Raw genomic sequence first — 21,044 nt, 5'->3', positions numbered from 1 at the left:
GCGGAGTGGCTGGGCCCGCGAGCCACGGCCGCTGGGCCTGTGTGTCCGGAGCCTGTGCTCCGCAACGGGAGAGGCCACAACAGTGAGAGGCCCGTGTACCACACACACACAAAATAAAAGTAAAAGAAAGAATCTTTGGTGTAGGGAGATACCACAAGTGCACGAGCAGACCCAGGCCGAGAGCCCAGGTCTCCCAATTCCAGTGTCAGTTGCCCTACTTTCTCTGCTTCCCAGATGCCAAGGTTGTGTGAAGACTGACTTGGAGACACACAGGATAATTCAGTACCTGTATTCTCTCGCTTCTGGGAGGCATTGTGCAGGTGTTAATAATTGAAAAACTCATGCCTCTAACCCAGCAGAGGATGCTTTGTAAAGGACAAACACACTGAAATCTGGGAAGGTGCAGTAAGTGAGGCTAAACAGTAGAAGTAATCAGATATACGAGCATACCACATGCAAAACAGCAAAGTGGACCTTTGTTGTGTTACTGATGCATAACCATGAAAAAAAACCTACATCTTTAAATATCGTATATCTTCGAATCATCTGGAAGTAGAGGTATTCTTAAAATGTATCTGAGAGAGAGAGAAAAATATTTCAAACAGACCATTGTAGCCAACGTCCCTTTGTCAAGGAAAGGTCTTTGTAGCTAAAGTGAAATGGCATTTCTTTTTTAATGAGGTGAACATTTGTGAAGAGCTATTATGCATATTTTTCAAAAAATAATAGCGTAGATCTCTCCTGTAAAGCAACAAATGTCTGGGTTTAGTCCACCTAACCTATTGTCTAAAATATGATGCAATTTTTAACATAAGCATCTACAGATAAATTGAGTTATATATTGCAAGTTGGAACAATTCACAAAGCTAGAGCAAAAAGCTTTTCTTATTAAAGATTTCATTTGGTAAAAACTGAGTGTAATAATTATCTTGCCCAGATTTCACTTAAAAAAAAAAAAACAGTTATGTTTGTGGGAAGAAAGCCCATATTTTACACATTGAAAATTAAATCAGTTGTCAGATGGTACTTTGAAACTCAAGACCAGCTCATAGTAATTAAAAGATAATAATGTTTCAAGAATCAAGTAATTCTGAAAGTCAATAAAACACAAAAATAATTTATTGGTGCTTTTAAACATTTGAAAATAAATTCTAAAAATTTATTTTAAATGATGTGTAACTTCTCTGCAGCAGAACCACAAATCAAATCATCTCTCTGTTCACCTAGTTCAAAGTTTGAAAGGGAAAGCGTGACTTTTTGAAGTTGACTGACGGTAAAATGTGAATTTTTTAACTGGATTTCTCAATATTCCTGTGGTAACAGATTTCTCCAGGAGCCCACTGCATTTGGGCACCTCTCCCACAACCCTGGAACTACTCCCCCAGGGTCAGGCAATGATGATTTTTGGACGCAGGTGCTGGGCATGTTTTAGCAGGAGGATCATTTGTTCGCGTTAAAGATCATGGGTTCATTTAGGGACCCCAGACTCTTTTGGTCCACAGAGCTCGGGTTTACTCCTAGGGCGGAGCTAGGGGTCCTGGCGTCCCTCTGAGTCTTTTGTGATGATCAGCAGAGTAGATTTAAATGTTTATCAACCCTAGTGGTTGTTTGGCTTGACATTTGGAAACTGGTGGAAGAGTTGGGATGCTGGACAGTGGGATCAGAAAAACATATTTGGAATAAATAAGTTTGGCATGAGGTTTTCTTTGAACTGCAACCTTTAAGTCATTGGGAAACTAATGGTGCAACTAACATTTTACTTTAAAAAAAAAAGGCTTAAAAAAGTCACTTTTGTGTTCTGTGGCATAAGCTGAAGCTTCTATTGCAATTTAAAATCAAAAAGCATTTTCTTTTCAAGTGGAATTTCTAGGTTGAGGGAGGCCTTTTAAAAAATGATAGAAAAAGGAACTTTGATTGCATAAATCATTAAATCCTTAGAATATTCAGATGAACAATAGAAATGGAATCATCTCTCTTTTAAAAGCAGATCTGAAGTTTAACTCCTGTAGGTCACCACTTAAATCATCATAATAAATCACAACCAAGGAAAACACTTAGGAAAGAATCACTTAAAAGCACTTAAAAGTGCTGAGAAGGCATAGAATATATACATTCAAGTCAAAGTAAAATTAAGATATTGACGAACATAGAGATTGGAGCAAGTCTTAAGGCAGCTTAGAAGACTTTAGTGTTCTGTCATAGAAGTTTCTATATCACAAAATCAACTAGCACATACTGCTTCTGAACAAAAAATTCATGTTAGAAGCAGAACCTGGAGTCAGCTTCAATCCTATCGCTTTCTGCCAATGATATCTTGGTGTTTTATTTTCATGTCCAGTTGAACATTGTCAATGAATTTACTTTTTTTTTTTTTGCTTAACTCTGAAAAACATGGTGTAAATTGCTTGAAATTAAGTACTAATATACGCTTTTGGAAACAGCATTTTTTTCTGTCTATTTCCAAGTAGTTGAGTATGTTCTTTATGGTGATATGAGCTTTCAGAGTACTGATAACTTATGACACAAATGTGTTTTTTGTGGGGGAAGGATTCAGTGAATAGAATAAGGTTTTCTAAGATGAAAGCTCTTGAGAATGTTAAAGAATCCGAAATTCTTGGGACTTCCCTGGTGGTCAGGTTGTTAAGACTCCGTGCGTCCAATGCAGAGGGCACGGGTTAGATCCCTAGTTGGGGATCTAAAATTCTTAAACATGTACAATAATTGCACATAGATTACAACTTTAGACACACGTTTGATTCTTCTTTACACATCTACCTCATCATATAGAAAACATTAAACTTTCTTTTGTACAGTTCTGAAAATTATCAAAGTGTGCCTTAGCCACAGGTTCTGAGAAATAGACATGGCAAGTTTTCTCTCAATTCATACATGGTAGAGTACAGTAATTAGAATCACTGTCATTTAAGAATACCACCTCCTTAGCTGAAGAAATTAGAGATTTGATTTCAACATTCTCAACAGTATTGACTCTAAAAAGATATTATTTATTGAGCCTTCAAATCGTTTTAGGTGGAAAAAATTCTCTACCCCAGAATTATCTGTAGTGTGGGATACTGTAGGTAAATCTAGATTCATATGGATCGTATACTTAGCAACTTTCCAAAGGTATTTCATGAAATTCATCACAAATAAGTGCTCCTACAAAACCAAAACTGGAAATGAAAGTTAAACTGTGGGATACTCTTAAGTCAATAAGTAGAGGTGGAAGAAAGGCAGCTTGGTGAGGTGGGAAAAAAACCCTGAACTTGGAATCTGCCCTAAACCCATCCAGGTCTATTTGTTGTATGATCCCAGGTAAATGAGTTAGCTCTCTGTGTGCCAGTTTCCTCCTCACTAAAATAGCTGCTCTTAAGACCTAACTGACCAGTTGTTGTCATGAAGATTAAATATACTAATTTTCAGTAAACCACCTTAGACAGTGACTGGCACCTATTAGATATTTGATAAATATTAATCAAATCTGCATTCTCCCAAGTTAAAGATGAAAGTAGTGAAAATAAATACCCCTAAATAGCTCATTCTAGTTGAAGGACCATTTTTTATGTAGTGCAACGGTTTTGCAATCTGTGATCACTACAGTGAATCTGTGAATCTTAAAGTGAAACCTCCATTTGTCTGCTTCGGACAGGTGAGCAACTCACCCTACGAGGGGGTCTGTCAATTGTTCTCTTCGGCTTGTCAGTCTGACTGCCTTCCCAGATCTAAGAACTGTGGAAATACTTATCTGGGTAATGTCCCCGAAACATCCTGACTGCAAATATAAAGGCATTTGTACAAACATCTAAACCCTGATGGCTCTGAACCTCCACCTACTCCCACAGAATGTAAAATCCCTTCCAGAGTTTCCTTTTCTCTTGAATGTTTATGGGAATCCCAAAGGGGAACCTCATGAGTGATGTTAATGTCCCCCAAGTCACTGGCTCTCAAGTGTTGCTGTACATTAAAGCCATCCAAGGAGATTTAAAGAGCTCTGCTGCCTGGTCCATCCCACCCCATGCCAATTAAATCAGAATCCCTGGGGGAGGCACCGTGCACAACTCCTGGGTAATTCCAGTGTGCAGCCTGGTTGGAGAAGGGCCTCAAGCCCGCTGGTGTGCAGTTCCCACTCCACATGAAGTCACCTGGACAGTTTGGCTTCTATCTGCTGGATCAAAACCCCACCTGTCAAATGACAGAGCCTCAGCCCTTCCCTGTCCAGTGTCTTTCTAGAGTCCCAGGTTTGGTCACTCATTAGAATCACTTAGGTAGATTTAAAAAACAAATATTGCAGCCCAAGCCCTACCATAGAGTAACTAAATCAGAGTTCTTGTGCATCTGGGATATGTAAAAGCTCCTCAGTCATTCTAACAGAGTCCAGGGTTGAGAACGCCTGCTCTGAGGGCTTTCAGGAGGAGGGAGCGGAGGTGGCACATATGATCAGAGTCTGGAACTTGCCACGCCTCAGCTCCAGCTGCCCACGTGCTTGCTCGGCTCAGCCACAGCCATGCTACCGGAGCCCACCTACTTCTCGCTGTACTCCAAGCTGCTGATTGTGCCCTCCATGCCGCCTGCACTGCAGCTGCCTGCTGCCTGCAATTCTAGGACAGCCTCATTCCTGGGGGCCCCTGTTATTTTTGCCACCAGCACCTGAAGCTCTATTTCTGCCTGCCTCCTGGTCTTTGCCGCTTATCTCTCCCTCCAACTTCATTTCCTTGTGTCCAGTTCTTTTAGAGATGGTCCCTTAGTAGAGGTATTTGGACACCCACTTAAATTCTTTCTAGTTTACCAGCCAGCATTCTGGGAAGAGAGGAGGGTCCAAGCAGGGACACAATGCTGCCTGCCCCTCTCCCCATTTTACCAATTAGTGCTCTCGTCCTCAGAGTATAGGCAGGCCAGCAGGTGGGTGGGTTAGGAGGGCCACGTCCATTCTCACAAAGTCCCACAAAAAGATGCTGACCCTCAGGCTGTACTAGACCCCTTCCCATTTATAGGAATTTCCCACTTAAGGGTTTGGTTATTCCTCTCTGTGTCTGGCTTCTGTCATTAACCCCTTCCTCATACATATATCACTACATGTCTGAAGCCCAATCAGGGATAAAATTCAAGCTCCTTCTCTTGGGTTGTCTGGACCTTGGACAAATCAGGAACTAGGGCTAGATGCCTGTATTAGTGCCTGGGAACATTCTAGAGCCTTTAATAAGGTACTTTTTTGCCCAGAACATAGGGAAGACCCTTAAGGAATGGTGCTTTATTCCACAGGCCAGTGTATCTGAGTCCTAGCAACAGTCCAGCCATTACATGAAACATTCAGTAGGGCCAAACAAGCCAGAAATGTTCCTTTCAAATCAGACTACTTTTCCCTGGAAGATTAGATGGTTTCAAACTCTTTTGTCTCTAATAAACTTGGATGAAGCAAAGACCCCTGTAGATTACCTGCCCCCACTTGGTACTATAAAAGCAAGCCAAAAACCAAACAACAGATTAGCACAAAGGGGAAGAATGGTGGTGTTTTCCCTAACAGCGTGGTGTAAATCATTAAGTTATGCCAGAACTGAGTACAGGCAGTGTCACAAAATTGAATCATCAACACACTAGCCTACAAACCACCATTGGGAACACCTGCAGAAGGAATAAACAGTTGAGATATAGTTCGCCTTGTGACCCTAGGAAAGAACCCAGAGGCTGCTCATAGAACTTCACAGTAACTCTCCAGAAACCTGCTGTGTCAGAACTCATGATAGTGAAACTCAGCTTGTTCTCATCTCATCCCACGTGCTACCTGGAGCCCTTCTCTGCCTGTCTGTTCCTAGTTGGCCAAGAGATCTTCTACCTTGGCTCTATGTTGTAGGTCCCTGTGCTATCATCAGAGCAGCATCTTTAGACAAGAAAAGCAAGTCAGAGGATGACTAGTGCTGAGGTCTGAAGTCATTGTCCTAGAAACCCAAAATAACATTTTTTCCAGATCTGAGTCCCAAGGACCACATTTTCACAGATCTCTGGGGAACAGAAGAGTTGTGTAAATTCAGTTACCTATAATGACAGAAAAGATTAGACATTCTTTCTCAACAGAAGAATTCCTTTATTTTTCCATCAGGCATCTTTGCCCCTCTAGTATGTCCTTGAAAATTTAATTGGAATGGAACAAGGCACAGTACGAAAAGGGAAAAGGAGTATGTTTTCAAGCATAATTTTTAACATCTTGGAACCAATGGAAAAATACATCAGGAATAGTTTGTTATTTGGGTGTTCACTGCTAAAGCAGTCCATAATAAGGGACATTCTCTTCTCCCTCGAGAACAGATCGGTCACTGCTGACTCCAATCAAGTTCTTTCTCAATGCAACCCAGAACAATTGCATTAAGTGACTTTCCTAAAACCAAAGTCTTATTCTCATTTATTAGATTTTCCTTTCAGGTAATTTGGAGTTCTGTATCATCTCTCCACTGATGAGATTTTTTTGGATTTTTGAGCTGTGCCTCCAGAAGCAATTCAATTTCTCTTCTGAAGGAATTGCACAAAGACTTAACATTTTATTAAATCCATTTGCTGCATCTTTCAAGACCTTCAAGGAAATGGCATCCTTAAATTTGGCAGATTCTTTAACAAACACACGCTCTGGTGCATGTATTCAGCCTTGATGTTTTCTGTGCTGCATCAATCAAATTTAATTAAAATGAGTAGAAAGAATTACAGTAATTTCCATTTATCATCCCAAAATGCCATTATGAGACTGAAGCCCTTCATACCTGCACCTGTCAAGCAGGGTGACAAAACTATAATGGGCTATTCAAGGGGGTCATGTCATTGCCATCCTTAGAAATTTTAAGGTAATAATGAGCAACCAGCGGTCTTGAATGTCATCAAAATGGGGACCAGGCCAGCTGATCTCTTAAAACCTATTCAGATAAATTTTTCCCATTAAGCAGTGAATCAGACTCATACATAGAAGGACATGGATCATATATATTTATATGTTAATACTTAAGCATTAATAATGATTTTTTGTTCTTGTTTTCTAAAGGTGAAAGAAATGAGAGAAAAAATTGAGACAAAGGGCAAGAGAGAAAGAGAGAGCGAGAGGACCATCTCTCTGAGAGGCTGAAGCTCTACATAGTGGTAAAGAATACAAAGCCATTATTTTGGGGAAAACGTAGTAAAAAATTAAATTTTAGAAAATGCTGAATGAGGTAAGTATACTTTCTTAGGGTTAAGATAAGACAAAAATTAAGAGGAGGCTTTGAATCTTGTTGGCAAGAAATGTCATGGTGAATTAATATGGATCCCCCAAATGTTGCCTATTGGGTAGAGATAGACAGTCCTGGCAGGTGACTCAGATATAGAACTGATGAATCCTGAAGAAAGAGGAAAACAACAGCAGCAAAATGGAATAAAATATCTGCCACAGGATAAAGAGGTGAATAGGATAGGAGATGTGACAGCATCGGTACTTTGGTGGAAAAAGAAAAGTCATTCTTGGTTCTACCTATCAAGGTCGTCTCTGGTTAGTGTTAAGGCTGAGAAAGGAAAAGAAGAGAAAAGGAAGGAGTGTTGGTCGGCAAGGACAGGGTTACTTGGGTTCATTGTCATCTACAAAGGGACAGGGAGGAAGAAGTGAAGCCCAAGGAGAGGAAGAAAATGACAGTGATCAAAGGAGAAAGGAACGAATTAGAGAACATGGCAGTAGAATAGATAAACAAATCCAAGTGCTATTGCTTAAAATGATCAGTATAATATGCAGCTTCATAAATTAAAGAAGGGGGAAAATACATACACATCACTTTCTACAGGAAAAGTCTACAATCAAATATATGAAAAAGACATTAAAATAATAATGGGTTATGGGGCACAACTCTACCCTTTGGGTGACCTTTTTAACTTCTCTAAGGCTTGTAAAATATGATTAATATTATTATTTACCTCATGAATTTTTTGGTGAATTTTAATTGGAATAATTTATGTGAAATATATATTTATAATGCCAGGTAATAGTGTTCAACAATTGTTGTTATTAAAATTTTTGAAAAGCTGGAGAGAACAGATGGTTTACTAGGAAAGTAAAGTTGACCGAGGAAGTAGAAAACCTAAGTATTCAATCATATAAGAAATTGAAACCATAATCAAAAAATCACTTCCCAAAATGGCATCAGGCTCCACGGTAGTTTTAAAATATGTTCACAATTCTTTGAAACTCCTCCTTTCAAGAGGGGGAGCCTAATTCCCCTCCCACTGAGTGTGGACTGGTCTTAGTGACTTGCTTCTAACAAACAGAATATGGCAGAAGTGACAGTGTGTGACTTCAGAGAGTAGTTAATAAAGAGCATTGCTGCTTTCTTCTTGCTCTGGGGGAAAGTTACTTTCACACCATGAGGACACCCAAGCAGCCCTATGGAAGGCACATGGTGAAGAACTGAGGCTTTCTGCCAATGGCTATGTGAGTGAGCTATGTTGGAGTGGATCCTCCAGGCCCAGCTGAGTCTTCAGATACTGCAGCCGTGGCCAACAGCTTGTCTGCAACCTCATGTGAGACCTTGAGCTAGAGCTAGCCAGCTAAGCTGATGCTCCTAGACTCGGATCCCTCAAAAACAATACAAAATAGTACAAGCTTGTTATTTTAACGGATACATTTTAGGGTAATTCGTTACACAGCAACAGATAAGTAATACACCAAAGGTTGCTTTTTGGAGGTGGGTATTGGGTACTTTTAGGTTGCAGGGCATATCCCTTGAGCATTGGTCTATGCCCAGGTTGGCCCCTGGGTTGCCAGACTGACTCTACCCCTCAGGTCATCGAACTTCCTTGGGCTTCCGTTTCCTCCAACGTAATTCTGGGTTTAAAAGTTTATCTTTATATTCCCACCTTGCTCTGAACTTCTTAGATTTTATGACTTAAAATTCTCAACTGCAATTATATACTATGATAAACAAACACAGATGTGTGGTTAAAAGAGTAGCTAAAATTTAATCAAGAAGTTACGGTACCTTTATGTTACAACTTTATCAGACAAAAAAACTTACTTGAAAAATTTTCAAGGGAAATCTCATGTCTTACTTGGCTTTATTTCTCCCTGGGCCCTAGTACCTGGCATATAGGAGATACCTACTACGGAGAGCGCCTAATGGTCATTTGTGGCCCCTACTATAATCCAAGTTGATTGTGGCATACGGCTTCTTAACTAGGGGTTCACAGACAATAATTCTTTCTGGGCACCGAAAGTACAGTGTGTTCCTGCCATTATGTGGGAGCTCCACTCTCATTATCATTTAAAAGAGAACACTTATTAGCTGAACTACTAAATGTCCTTTATACAATATAATGAGTTTCATTGGAAAGAATCACCAGCTTAGCTAAGGGGAAATTTAAACACTTTGCCATCATTTATGAATTCAACCCTTCTAGGATGGTATTTTTAAACGTACTTTGAATGAAGGGAAGAAGAAAAGTGGTAGAAATCTTGACAAAAGAAACGTAATTAGAATTTTTTAAAAATGGCAATTCTATGCTTTATGAAGATATCTTTGATCTTACTTCTCAGAAGCCAGGGAGACCGGCGCATTGTTGCCCCCGACTTTCTCTCTACTCTGTGCCTCAGAACAGGTAACTGGGATGAAATGAGCTTGCTTTTGTTAAAAGCGATGGAGAAAAATTGCACAAAACCATAATCAAAAACCACTGTAATGCAAATCAATAAGGCAGAGGCACACTGCAGGAAACAAGCAATGGAATTATACTTGATCTTTCTTTCAATATCTCAAGATTACCCTAGACATTTGCTTTGTACATCCAACTCATTACATTTAAATTAATGCATCATATCAGAATTAAATAAAACTATTAATTAGCATACATTGTTTCCCCTCTCTATTTTTTATCTTGGAATGTTAAAGGTCATAATTCATTCACTCATTCATTTATTTATTTATTAATTCAGCAACTCCTAAGTTCAAGACAAAACTAAATGGTAAATTTCCATAAACTTTTCATATAGACCACAACATCCTAAGAGATCAGACAGGACAAAAGTATACCTACAGCCACAGAAGGTTAAGATAAATTTAGACGTTACATATGTAAGCATTTATCAAAAGGAACTGTGGTGAGCAGGGAGATTGATATCATGGGTTGACGTCATTTCCTTCACCATCCTACCTTCATTATCTTTGTAAGGCACAAATCTGATTATTATCATCATCTCTATGTCTAAAAGCCTTAAGCAAGTATGAGCCTTATAGAATATAGTTCTCCTGGGCTTCCCTGGTGGCGCAGTGGTTGAGTCCGCCTGCCGATGCAGGGGACACGGGTTCGTGCCCCCGTCCGGGAAAATCCCACATGCCCGCGGAGCGGCTGGGCCCGTGAGCCATGGCCGCTGAGCCTGCGCGTCCGGAGCCTGTGCTCCGCAACGGGAGAGGCCACGACAGTGAGAGGCCCGCATACCGCACAAAAAAAAAAAAGAATATAGTTCTCCTAAACGTAGCAAGTGAGACACTAAAATGTCCACCTGAACTCACCTCTCCATTTTAATTCTCAACCCTCTCCCACACCTTTCCCTTTGCTGCTCCACAGCCTACACCAGCAGCCCAAACCCACCCCTATCTACTTTCCCAAGGGAACCTGAGCCCCAGGCAGAGTGCACTATCTCTTTGTCTCTAGGACTTGTCAAGCTCATTCTTAGTTTTCTGCTTTTGCATACTCTTTTCTCCTTGTTTTCATTCCCTATGAAATCTGCATGATAATCTCCTAATTATCTTCATAGCCATCTCTAAAACTCCCAACCCACAATCACCTTGCCTCCAGGGAGCAATTCAGTCCCCTGGTTGCCTTTTTTTTGCCTTTGTCTCCCTGGATTCTAGCACGGTGCCTGCCATGCAACCAGGTGGTGCTTAGTCCACACTCAGTCCATGCTTGAAATGAAAAGCTGGGAAGCCCTTCAGTCAGACCCTGACACTGAGTGGTAGCAATGTAAGCTTTGTTCTCTCCACCCCAAGGAAGCAGGCAGTCTTTGAAGAACCCATTACAATCACTCAGGTAGGAACAGAGAATTTTTCCAGGAAAAAGTATCCAGCTGTCAGTGAAACTTTTCACCCCAGGATAAATCAAGGACTTTGATGTTCTACAGCTTCATCCTTGGATTTGATTTGACAGCTTATTAAAATGGTCTACCCAACGGTTTGTCAACAAGAGCAATGGCAAACTTTGACTGCTTCTCTCATCTCTGTGCATTGCACTGTAATCAAGTGATCCCTGCCCATCCCAGTCTGGAAGAGGGAACCAGATGCGTGTTTTATGCTCTGTGTCAAGTCAGAGAATTACTAGGTTTACAGCATCCTCCTTAAAACCCAGTCATATAGTTCAATCATTCATTTCACAAATGAGAAAACTGAAGCTCACGGGTGTTAAATTAATTATCCAAGGCCCCACCATTAGTTGTAGAGATAATGAGCAAACACTAGCTTTCTGGACTCTCGCTTAAGTGTTCTTTTCACCGTATCATCTGGATTTCCCCACATTCCTGTTCTTTTTCTTGAATTTTTTTTTACAAAGTCATGCACAGCACATCTAATTTGGCTCCCATTGTCTTTTTTTTTTATTGGAAATTTAAATTTGGATTTGCATTGCTGCTTTTCCATTCAATGGTGATAAACACTCAAAATATCATCTGGGGGGAATGGAAATAAAATAAGCATCTGGAAAGAATGTGCTGTAATGAAGATGCCATTGTTTGCCGATAAATGCTAGGCAAAGAATCTGGCTTTTCAAAAATAAATGCGCGAAAACATCTATGTCCATCTCGATCTATATTTTAATAAAAAAATTAAAATGCACTGAAAGACTTTCAAAGATGACAGAATTAAATATAAGATAAATGATTAAGTAGCTGAAAGGATAATAAAGATAGCTAAACATTCATTCATTCACTCACTCATTCATCTATCTATCCACTCAAGGTTTACTGAATAAATGATGCTAAGCCCCCCAATTGCTACTAAACCCATTTACTAATCAAAGAATAGTAAAAGGCAAAATAGTTTGAACTACAAGTCAAAAAATCTAAGTTAAAAATTTCCCTCTGCCACTCATAAGTCTTGGCAAACCCTCTAACACACGGTCTTCTACTCTATTATTCCCATCAGCATACAAAAGTACTGTTATTTCTCCCATCTTAAAAATAAAACGGGGCTTCCCTGGTGGCGCAGTGGTTGAGAGTCCGCCTGCCGATGCAGGGGACACGGGTTCGTGCCCCGGTCCGGGAGGATCCCACATGCCGCAGAGCGGCTGGGCCCATGAGCCATGGCCGCTGAGCTTGCACGTCCGGAGCCTGTGCTCCGCAACGGGAGAGGCCACAACAGTGAGAGGCCCGCGTACCGCAAAAAAATAAAAATAAATAAATAAATAAAACGATTTGTCTTTCGGCCTCACTTTTCCCTCCAGCTATCATCTCATTTCTTTGCTCCCCATCCTTTGAAAGACTCGTCTATACACAGTTTCCAATTTCTTTCCTTCCATTCTCTCTTGAACCCATTACATTCAGGCTTTTACCCTGACACTCCACCGACAGGGTTCTTACCAACGTCATCAGTGACCTTCATGTTCTTCACCTTACTTGGCCTTTCAGCAGTGTTTGGCACCATGCATCATTCTCCTTCTGGAGACTCTTCATCTGATTCCCAGGACACCATACTTTCTTGGTTTTCCTTCTCCCTACTGGCTTCTCCCTCTAGGTCTCCTTTGCTGGTTCCTGACTCTTCTTACCACCATTGGAGTGCCTCAAGGCTTGCTTCTTGGATCTCTCCTCTAGAACTTCCTTAGAGATCTCATCCAGCCTCATGTTTTCAATATCATCTCTATCCTGGTGACTTCTAAAATTATACTTGTAGCCTAAACTTCGCTCCTGAACTCCAGAATTCTTTGTCCGACTGGCTATCAACAGCTTTGCTTTGTGGACTAATACACATCTCAAATGTAACGAAGCAGCACTTGGTTGTCGATTGTCCCTCAAATGTGCTATCTTGCAATCTTCTCCAGTTAATACATGACACCTCCCTCCTTTTAAAATTTAAATCGTATCATGCCATGCCTGAACTTAAAAGCCTCTGGTGTTTTCCCACCTTGTTCAGGCTTTCCAGGGCCCGTCCCTTGTCACTGCTCTGATATTGTCTTTCATGCTCTCCCCTGGTACGCTCCACCTCAGCCACATTGGTCACCTTGTCTCAGGGTGCCATCGTGTATGTGGTTCCCGATTTCTGGATAGCTCTGCCCCAAATGTCCACATAGCTCCCTCTTTTCTTTCTTTCAAGGATCACCTTCTTTTTGAGGTCTTCCTTGGCCACCCTGTTTAAAGTAGCAACCCTGCCTTCCCATATACACACACTCCTTCCTCCCTCCCTTGCTTTATCATTGGCCTTATAACTTACCGTGAATGCTCTGTATGTTTTGCTTATTTATTTTGATTACTCCAAACTCCTCTACTAGCAATTCTTTTTGATTCACTCTTGTATCCCAGCACCTTGAAGAGCGGCTGGCACAAAATCGGCTCTCACAAAATGTTAGATGAATGAATGAAGGTAATCAGTGATAATAAGAAGAGCTACCACTTAGGTAGAGAAGTAAGTAAAAATTAAATAAGTACTTTGTACATGTTAATGCATCATAGATGTTAATTATTTAAATTAACATTGTACACCCATGTGTATCTGTAGACGTAATTTTTAGGTGGAAACTGCAGGAAGGGAAGGAGAAATTCTAATTAAAAGGGATGGTGGATCTATGATAAACCATAATGGAAAAGAATATGAAAAAGAATGTATATATATGTATTACTGAATCACTGTGCTGTACAGCAGAAATTAACACAACATTGTAAATCAAATATACTTGAATAAAATAAATTAAAAAAAAAATACCCAAAACTTCGGAGGAAAAATTAAAGGATACCCTTTAATCTTTAAAAAAAAAAAGAAAAAAAAGGATGGTAGAGAAGTACATGGTTTTGCAAGTCAGCCTCAGGCCAGGAAGAGACAGCTGATGGAAACACCCTGGAATCTAGCCCAGATTATCAGCTCCCAGGCCTCCCTAGCGGGTGAGGGCATGAGGGAGGAAGGGGTTGGGAGGCAGGCCGGGACTTGTGTGAGTGGGGTCAGGAGGTCGGTATGCGGTCTTCTGGACGCTTCAGGGTGAGACCTCTAGGCTCACAGACTGCCGTGTGCTGATGTCCATCTCGAGTATCTCTAACGGTTCTCAGTTTCTAGGTCAAGAGTCAGGGCTTGCAGTATTTGTCTGTCTCTAGGGCTAGATGTGCACACCCTAAAGTAAGCAAACGGCTTTGAGTCCAGGGAAAGGGTTGCCACGTATGTTCATATACTCTTTACTAGAGTGCTTTGCTATGAAAATAGAAATCCTCATGGTGGGTAACAGCACAAGAATGTCTCTATTTATGCTGCTTTGTGCCTAACACACAGTGATGCTACATGTTTCTTCATGGCTTGGAGTGAAAATCAGTTCACCGGCATCTAGATGGTCATTATCAGTTACAAAACATATTTTAATGTAAATCTGCAGTTTAAAAAAGGCACTCTAATTCTTGAAGCTACAAAGAATATATTAATTCTCAAAAGTCTTTGTATCCAGATATAGCCGTTTCATTAGCTGATCTAGGCACAGTCCAGGAATAAAATTCTTTTGTAAATCATATTACCTAATGATTTTTTAAAAATATATACATTTATTTATTTATTTATGTTTGGTTGAGTTGGGCCTTCCTCGCTGCACACAGGCTTTCTCTAGTTGCGGTGAGAGGGGGCTACTCTTTGTTGCTGTGCGCGGGCTTCTCATTGCTCAGTAGTTGTGGCGCACTGGCTTAGCTGCTCCGCGGCATGTGGGATCTTCCCAGACCAGGGCTCGAACCTGTGTCCCCTGCATTGGCAGGCCGATTCTCAACCACTGCGCCACCAGGGAAGCCCATAACTAAGGATTTTATAACACAAAGTTGATTTTCATTGATTTTTTTCCTACACTTCACTAACTGACTTCCTTCACTCCCATTAAACAGTCCTGGGGACAGAGGCAAAGAGGCGATTTCTCCCACTGACAATGAACACAACTCAGGGAGATGCAGAGGAAGGTAATGTATTCTATAACCATGTGTTGTCATATAATACTTTCTAAACCTTTGTCCGTTTCAAAAGGAAACAGTGGCAATCTCTATAATACCTGCCTCATGTTTTCTTTACAATTTATAATTGGTTTCCCACATGGAGTTTAAACTTTGCTTGCTAGATTGGTGCAGATGTGGCCAAGGACTTTTGATCTGTGAAGTTCATTAAAGTACTTGATCTCATTGTTTTTTTTTTAAATGGTGACCTCGGACTCTATATGCTAGAGTGGGGAATATATGTGTAGATGTATGCATATATATTCATGTACAAATATGCACAGTTGCTATGTATGCATATATCGTGAGAAAAAATAAATAGAAAATGAGAGATCCTGAAAGAAAAAAAGTGAGAAAGGTATGAGAAGGGAAGGGAAGGGAATTAGCATTCATTAAGCTCCTACTATGAACCAGACACCCAGGAAAGAAGGTGACGGGGAGAGCAAAGATGGAGGGATGCAATTATCTGGATGTTAAAGAATGAACTTGTAAAAATCTCCTTCCCTAAAGGGGACTGCTGTAAAAATGGATGCTGGCAGCCCATCAGGGAGTGCTTGTCAAGCCATTCAGAGGAGAACAGAAGGCTGTGGGGCACTGATTTTGGCTTTGTCTCCCCTAGGTGCTGGGCTGCTGTCTCGCCATGAGACGAGTTATCTTTGAAGTTCTGCTGAGTAGTCTAGATAGCGTGACTTAAAAGTGCAAGTCTCTAAACAGAGTTCAGCCTTTCAGAATACAAATGCTCAGAGAACCATATGAGGTCAGGAAAAACCAGCCCAAGATATTTCCCTTTAAGTTCTAGAGAATGCTAGTAGTCTCCATAATTAAAAGGATCCTAGGAGACTATGTATCGGAAGTTTCTAGGTACTGGTATCAGTTGTTTGGTTCGTTTTTTAAAATTGGGGCTCCTTAAAATGTCTGTAATTGCATCTTCTGTGTCCTCTGACGGTGAGAGGACAGAGATAAGGGTGACCTTGCAGAGTCCCTGCTGGGTAGGTGGGAGATGGGCTCAGGTCCAGCTGAGCTTGGGACATGACAAAGAGAGAAGGTTGAAAACAATAGCCATTTTACAGAGCTTTAAGGTAAGTCTTCGAAAGCTGTTTAGGAATGCCTAGCCAATCACAGGTTAGCTTAGATGTCTTTTGGGGTTTTTTTCCACTCCCACTGCCCCAATATCAGATGTTCTCAGCATCATTGGGCTTATTATAGGAGCTGATCTACCTCCATTTGCATTTTGGGATAGATTGCAATAATTTGGTTCTATTCTTCATAATTTTCTATATCCATGTTCCTTGTCATGTAACTTTACAGTGCTCTCCCACTGTGAGCTAGTGACCTGCTCAGCCCCTTGACCCTGGGCTCAGCCATGGGATTTTCTTTACCTATAGGATGTTTAGGAAATGTGATGCAAGCAGAAGCTTGAAATGAACTGGCACACGGGGGTTTGTTCTTCCGCCAGGAGAAGAACGACGGACACGGGGCACTGGTTAAGGTGCTCCAGAGAAGCCCACTCTAGCATAGAGCCCCACCAAACCCACAGACAGTGAATCATCCTAGTTGAGACAAGTAGAGCCACCCAGATCAACCCAGATCAAAAGAGCTGAGCCCTGCAGATGCACGATAAATAAGTGTTTATTGTTAAATGCCACTGGGGTTGCTTGTTATACAGCACAAGATAGTTGATACAAGTGCCATTTGATGCATGCTCTTCTTGTCTGTCAGTTGATATTTCTAAAATGGAACTTCAATTATCCGAAAATTACTCTACCGAAGACACTTCAGTGACTTCCTGTTATGGGCCGAGTGATGTCGTCCGAAATTCACATGTTGAATTCCTAACCCCCAGTACCTCAGGATCTGACCTTATTTGGAAATAGGGTCCTTGAAAATGTAATGAGTTAAGCTGAGATAAGGTCATACCGGAGTAGGGTGGGTCCCTATTCTATTATGGCTGGTATCCTTATTAAAAGGGTAAATTTAGAGACAGACATGCTCACAAGGAGAATGCCATGTGAACATGAAGGCAGAGATTAGGACACCAAAGAACACCAAAGAACACCAAAGATTGTCAGGAAACCACCAGAAGGTAAAAACAAGGAACAGAACAGATTCTCCCTCAGAACCCTCAGAAGGAACTACTCCTACCTATACCTTGATCTCAGACTTCGACCGTCTAGAAGTGTAAGACAATAAATTTCTGTTCTTAGAGCCACTCCCCATTACCTTTAGGTTAAAGTCGAAACTTATTCACGAGGTATGAAAGTCCTTCAATAAGCTGGTCTCTGGCTGTGTGTGCAGTCTCGTCGCATACTATATTCCACTAACTTCAGCCTTACCCCATTCACTAGCCACACAGAACTATTTAAAGCGCTCCAGTAAACTGCTACAGAGCTTTTGTCCGCGCTACAACCTTGGCCTCGAATGCCCTTCCTGCTACCTTCTCATCCCCCACTGGATCCCACATCTTTACCTAATTAACTTCTATTTGTATTTCAAGCTCCAGATTGGGCTATCATCTCTGGAAACTCTCTCTTCACCTTCCCAGGCCTAACCATGGGAGAAGGCCCTACTGAATTCTCCCCAAACAACCTATATAGACATTTATATCTCAGTACTTATCACACTGTGGATAATTAATTGCTCACTGCACATCTTTATCCTCCTCAACAGACTTGATAATGAACCACTTAAAGGCAGGTTCATATATCATCTGCCCTTTTTATTCCTTGTACCAAGCACAGTGCTTGGCACAGAGTGGTGATGCAGCAAATGTTTGTGGAAGGAATCTGTGAGTGATTATGTGCCGATATCAAAACAGATGTGTTCCTGGCATATGGGAGAGACATTCTGCTTATGTGACAACTGGCAGTTGAGTTTACTTGGAAGCAAAAGCACCCAATTAAAGACCAAACGTTACTGCCTTATTCTTCTTCATTTCCTTCTTTCTATAAAACTACCCAATCTCACATGCTTTATAATGCTTTGAGATGTAAGTGACTGTGAATTATTACTGACGGTGGGTCTTTCATCTTCAAGACTGACAGTCTACGTTCCACAATTCTCAGGAGGGAGAGACTATTATAACTATATTTTTGCTTACCAAGAGAATTGTTAATAGTTACCCTGAAGAAGAAAAAAAAATCTATAAATATCCAACCTATAACGAAGCCTTCAGCTTACTGCCTTCCTTTACTAATGAAATTCTTTCCAAGTGCCCGGCCAGAATTGCTACATAACCATTACACTGAGAAAAGAGACAAGGCCTGTAGTGAGTTTTTTCTTTTACCTGTTTAGTCCTCATTTTGGAATCCAACGACAGATTGTTGTAGGTATAATGTGCCTGTGTGACTCCACAGAAGAGAACAGCAACTATCCCTGAAATTTAAAAACATACCAGTCAAAATCAATTTTCTTTCCCATCTAAGTCAAAGGGGTAGGGCTATCCCAGCTGGAAAACAGACTTGGCATCAGTAGAGTTAAAATTGCTAATAATTATGGTGATGAAACCTTTGGTAAACCTGGCTGCTTACTTTAAACATGGAACTTAACAGGATTAAAGTTAAAGAAAAGCGTTAAGAAGTAGATTCTTCCTGGGGATAAATGATTCTCTGGTCATGTGTTAGGAAAGTTATACTTGGAAACCCATGAACAAAAGACTGTATAGTCAATTCCAGGCCCCTCACAGCTAGTGCCAACTACTCGGCTGCATTTGATACTAAATGCTGGCATATTTGCTTAGACATTTGCTTTCCACTGTGTACCTTCAGGAGCCTGAGAATTTCCTATCATACCATAACTTGGTATTGAAAACCACGAGTCATAAACCTAAGACATCTACAAGGGTTCAGTTGCCTCTGCCAATACTCCTACTTGCCAAGCCCAGAAAGAGATCCTTGTTTGCCTCTACACCTCCTTGGCAAAGCTGGAGGCTTTGTCTTTCTGCTGCTGGATAATCTCGTGAACACATCCAAGGCACACGCTCCTTGAAGGTAAGCTGGTCTGTTCTTGTGTGCTTCTTATCCACAGTGGGCCCCCAGCTGCTTCTTGGCTGGTTGCAGGATTTATTTCTTAAGCCATCATTATACCCAGTTTTAAATGCTACATGAAGCCACACATACACTAGATGCTACCTGGGGACAGAGGAGGAACAACCATGGGACAGATATGTTATTTGTCCCTGGGCTCTGTTACTCTCTGTGTTATTGCCCCTGAGCTGGGGTGGGGAAGTGGTAGGGGCTGCATTCTACCTTGGATTAAAAATTTGATTAGCTATGGGAAATTGGGCATAGAGGAGGGCTTTGGGAAAAACACAAGATGTAAGTAGTCTTCAACGCAAAGCAAGGGGATTGAATTGAATTTTAAACAGCAGACTCTTTCCAACTAAAAACACTCATAAATTAAATGCTGATGATTCTTAAGAGTATAGAGATATGTGAACTGAATACTGACATTTCAAATGAAATAAAAATTCTGCAGTAAAGAATTTTAAAGAACCAAGCATGTTTTTTATATGTACACTGTATGCTTCTATTTATATGTTGGTTATTTTGGGCGTTGGCTTTGGATAAAATATTGCTAAGACATATTTGTCTAATACATTTACATCACTTATTTCCTTTCAATATTATGCCTCAAACTTTTAGGCAAAAGAATAAAAACAACTAGGAAATTGTGCCAAGAAATAATATATGCAGTAAGCATTTATATAGTTGCTTTGGGTAACTTTTCAGTTTTCTAGCCTCTCTTCAGAAATTCAAAGAAAACACTGCTTATGAAATACTATACGTCACTCTTCACAGAATTTCTATTAAAAAACAACCAGTACCAGGGAAACTTTGGGGGTACTGAAATACTTCAAGGACTTTGAGGAACTAGAAGGATTGCCACGCATGTTGTTTTGTCATCGAGCAGCTTTCTTTCTTTAAAAATGCAATTTAGGTACCTCTGCTGATTCAGCAGTCTGTTGCAAGTTTTTCTGGGTGAGGTTTAGCCGACCTCCGGCTGCTGTGGAAACGTTTTGACTATATATTGATCTGCAGAGAAGCAGTGAATAAAAAGGGAGGGGCGTGTGGGTAGTGCACAAAGGCGTTCTGAGAACAAAAAGAAGTAACAAAGAATAAAGGATAGGTAAGGGCCCTAAGACTGGCTGAATGCTTATTGTGGGCAAGGAACACACTAGTTTTATTCACATCATCTCATTTATTTCATTGATTTATTATCTCACAACAGGCTTCACACGATTCACCAGCCCTTCCCGCTTCTCTTCCCCTTCTCAGTAACAGCATCTCCATTCTTCCTGCTGCCCAGGCAAAAAACTCTGCAAAGGGCTTCCCTGGTGGCGCAGTGGTTGAGAGTCCGCCTGCCGATGCAGGGGACACGGGTTCGTGCCCCGGTCCGGGAGGATCCCACATGCCGCGGAGCGGCTGGGCCCGTGAGCCATGGCCGCTGAGCCTGTGCATCCGGAGCCTGTGCTAAGCAACGGGAGAGGCCACGACAGTGAGAGGCCCCCCCAAAACTCTGGCAACACTCTTTACTTCTCCCCTCTCTGTACATCAGCAATGTTGTTGACTGGTCCTTCAAAACCTACCCAGCAAGCCATCACCTCTCAACACCTCCACACTGACACCCTTTTCTAAACCATCATCATCTTCTGCCTGGATTACAGCAAGAGCTTCCTAATTGCACATCCGACCCCGTCTCCCTTGTTGACTCTCCACAGTCTACCTTCCACCCAGCAGCGCTAGTGAATCTTTTAAGACACTTCGGATCATGTCAGTCCTCTGCTCCCAGCTCTGTAATGGAAACCCATAACAAGCAGGCCCTGTAGGATCTAGTCCTGCCTCCTCCTCCCCTCCCCGCGGCTCCCTGACCTCCGCTTTTCCCATGCCCCCCAGCCCACCCA

At 41.3% G+C, this 21,044-nt stretch overlaps 1 protein-coding gene and 1 pseudogene across 1 annotated transcript in view; both read right to left on the bottom strand.

The window, feature by feature from the left end:
• The window catches only part of LOC103090175 (eukaryotic translation initiation factor 4 gamma 2 pseudogene), a 30,981-nt pseudogene extending 18,158 nt beyond the window's left edge, over positions 1 to 12,823 (bottom strand).
• SLC9A9 (solute carrier family 9 member A9) overlaps positions 1 to 21,044 on the bottom strand; it is a 547,504-nt gene that overhangs the window by 248,415 nt on the left and 278,045 nt on the right. Inside the window, exon 9 of the mRNA XM_007446943.1 lies at positions 18,429 to 18,517. Within this exon, the coding sequence (XP_007447005.1) occupies positions 18,429 to 18,517 (89 nt within the window). The remainder of the gene's footprint in view (positions 1 to 18,428; positions 18,518 to 21,044) is intronic.

Source organism: Lipotes vexillifer, unplaced genomic scaffold, assembly GCF_000442215.2.
Source record: "Lipotes vexillifer unplaced genomic scaffold, Lipotes_vexillifer_v1.1 scaffold40, whole genome shotgun sequence".
Classification (NCBI taxonomy): domain Eukaryota; kingdom Metazoa; phylum Chordata; class Mammalia; order Artiodactyla; family Lipotidae; genus Lipotes; species Lipotes vexillifer.
The sequence above is the reverse complement of the archived record's forward strand: the minus strand, read 5'-3'. Positions and strand labels throughout refer to the sequence as shown.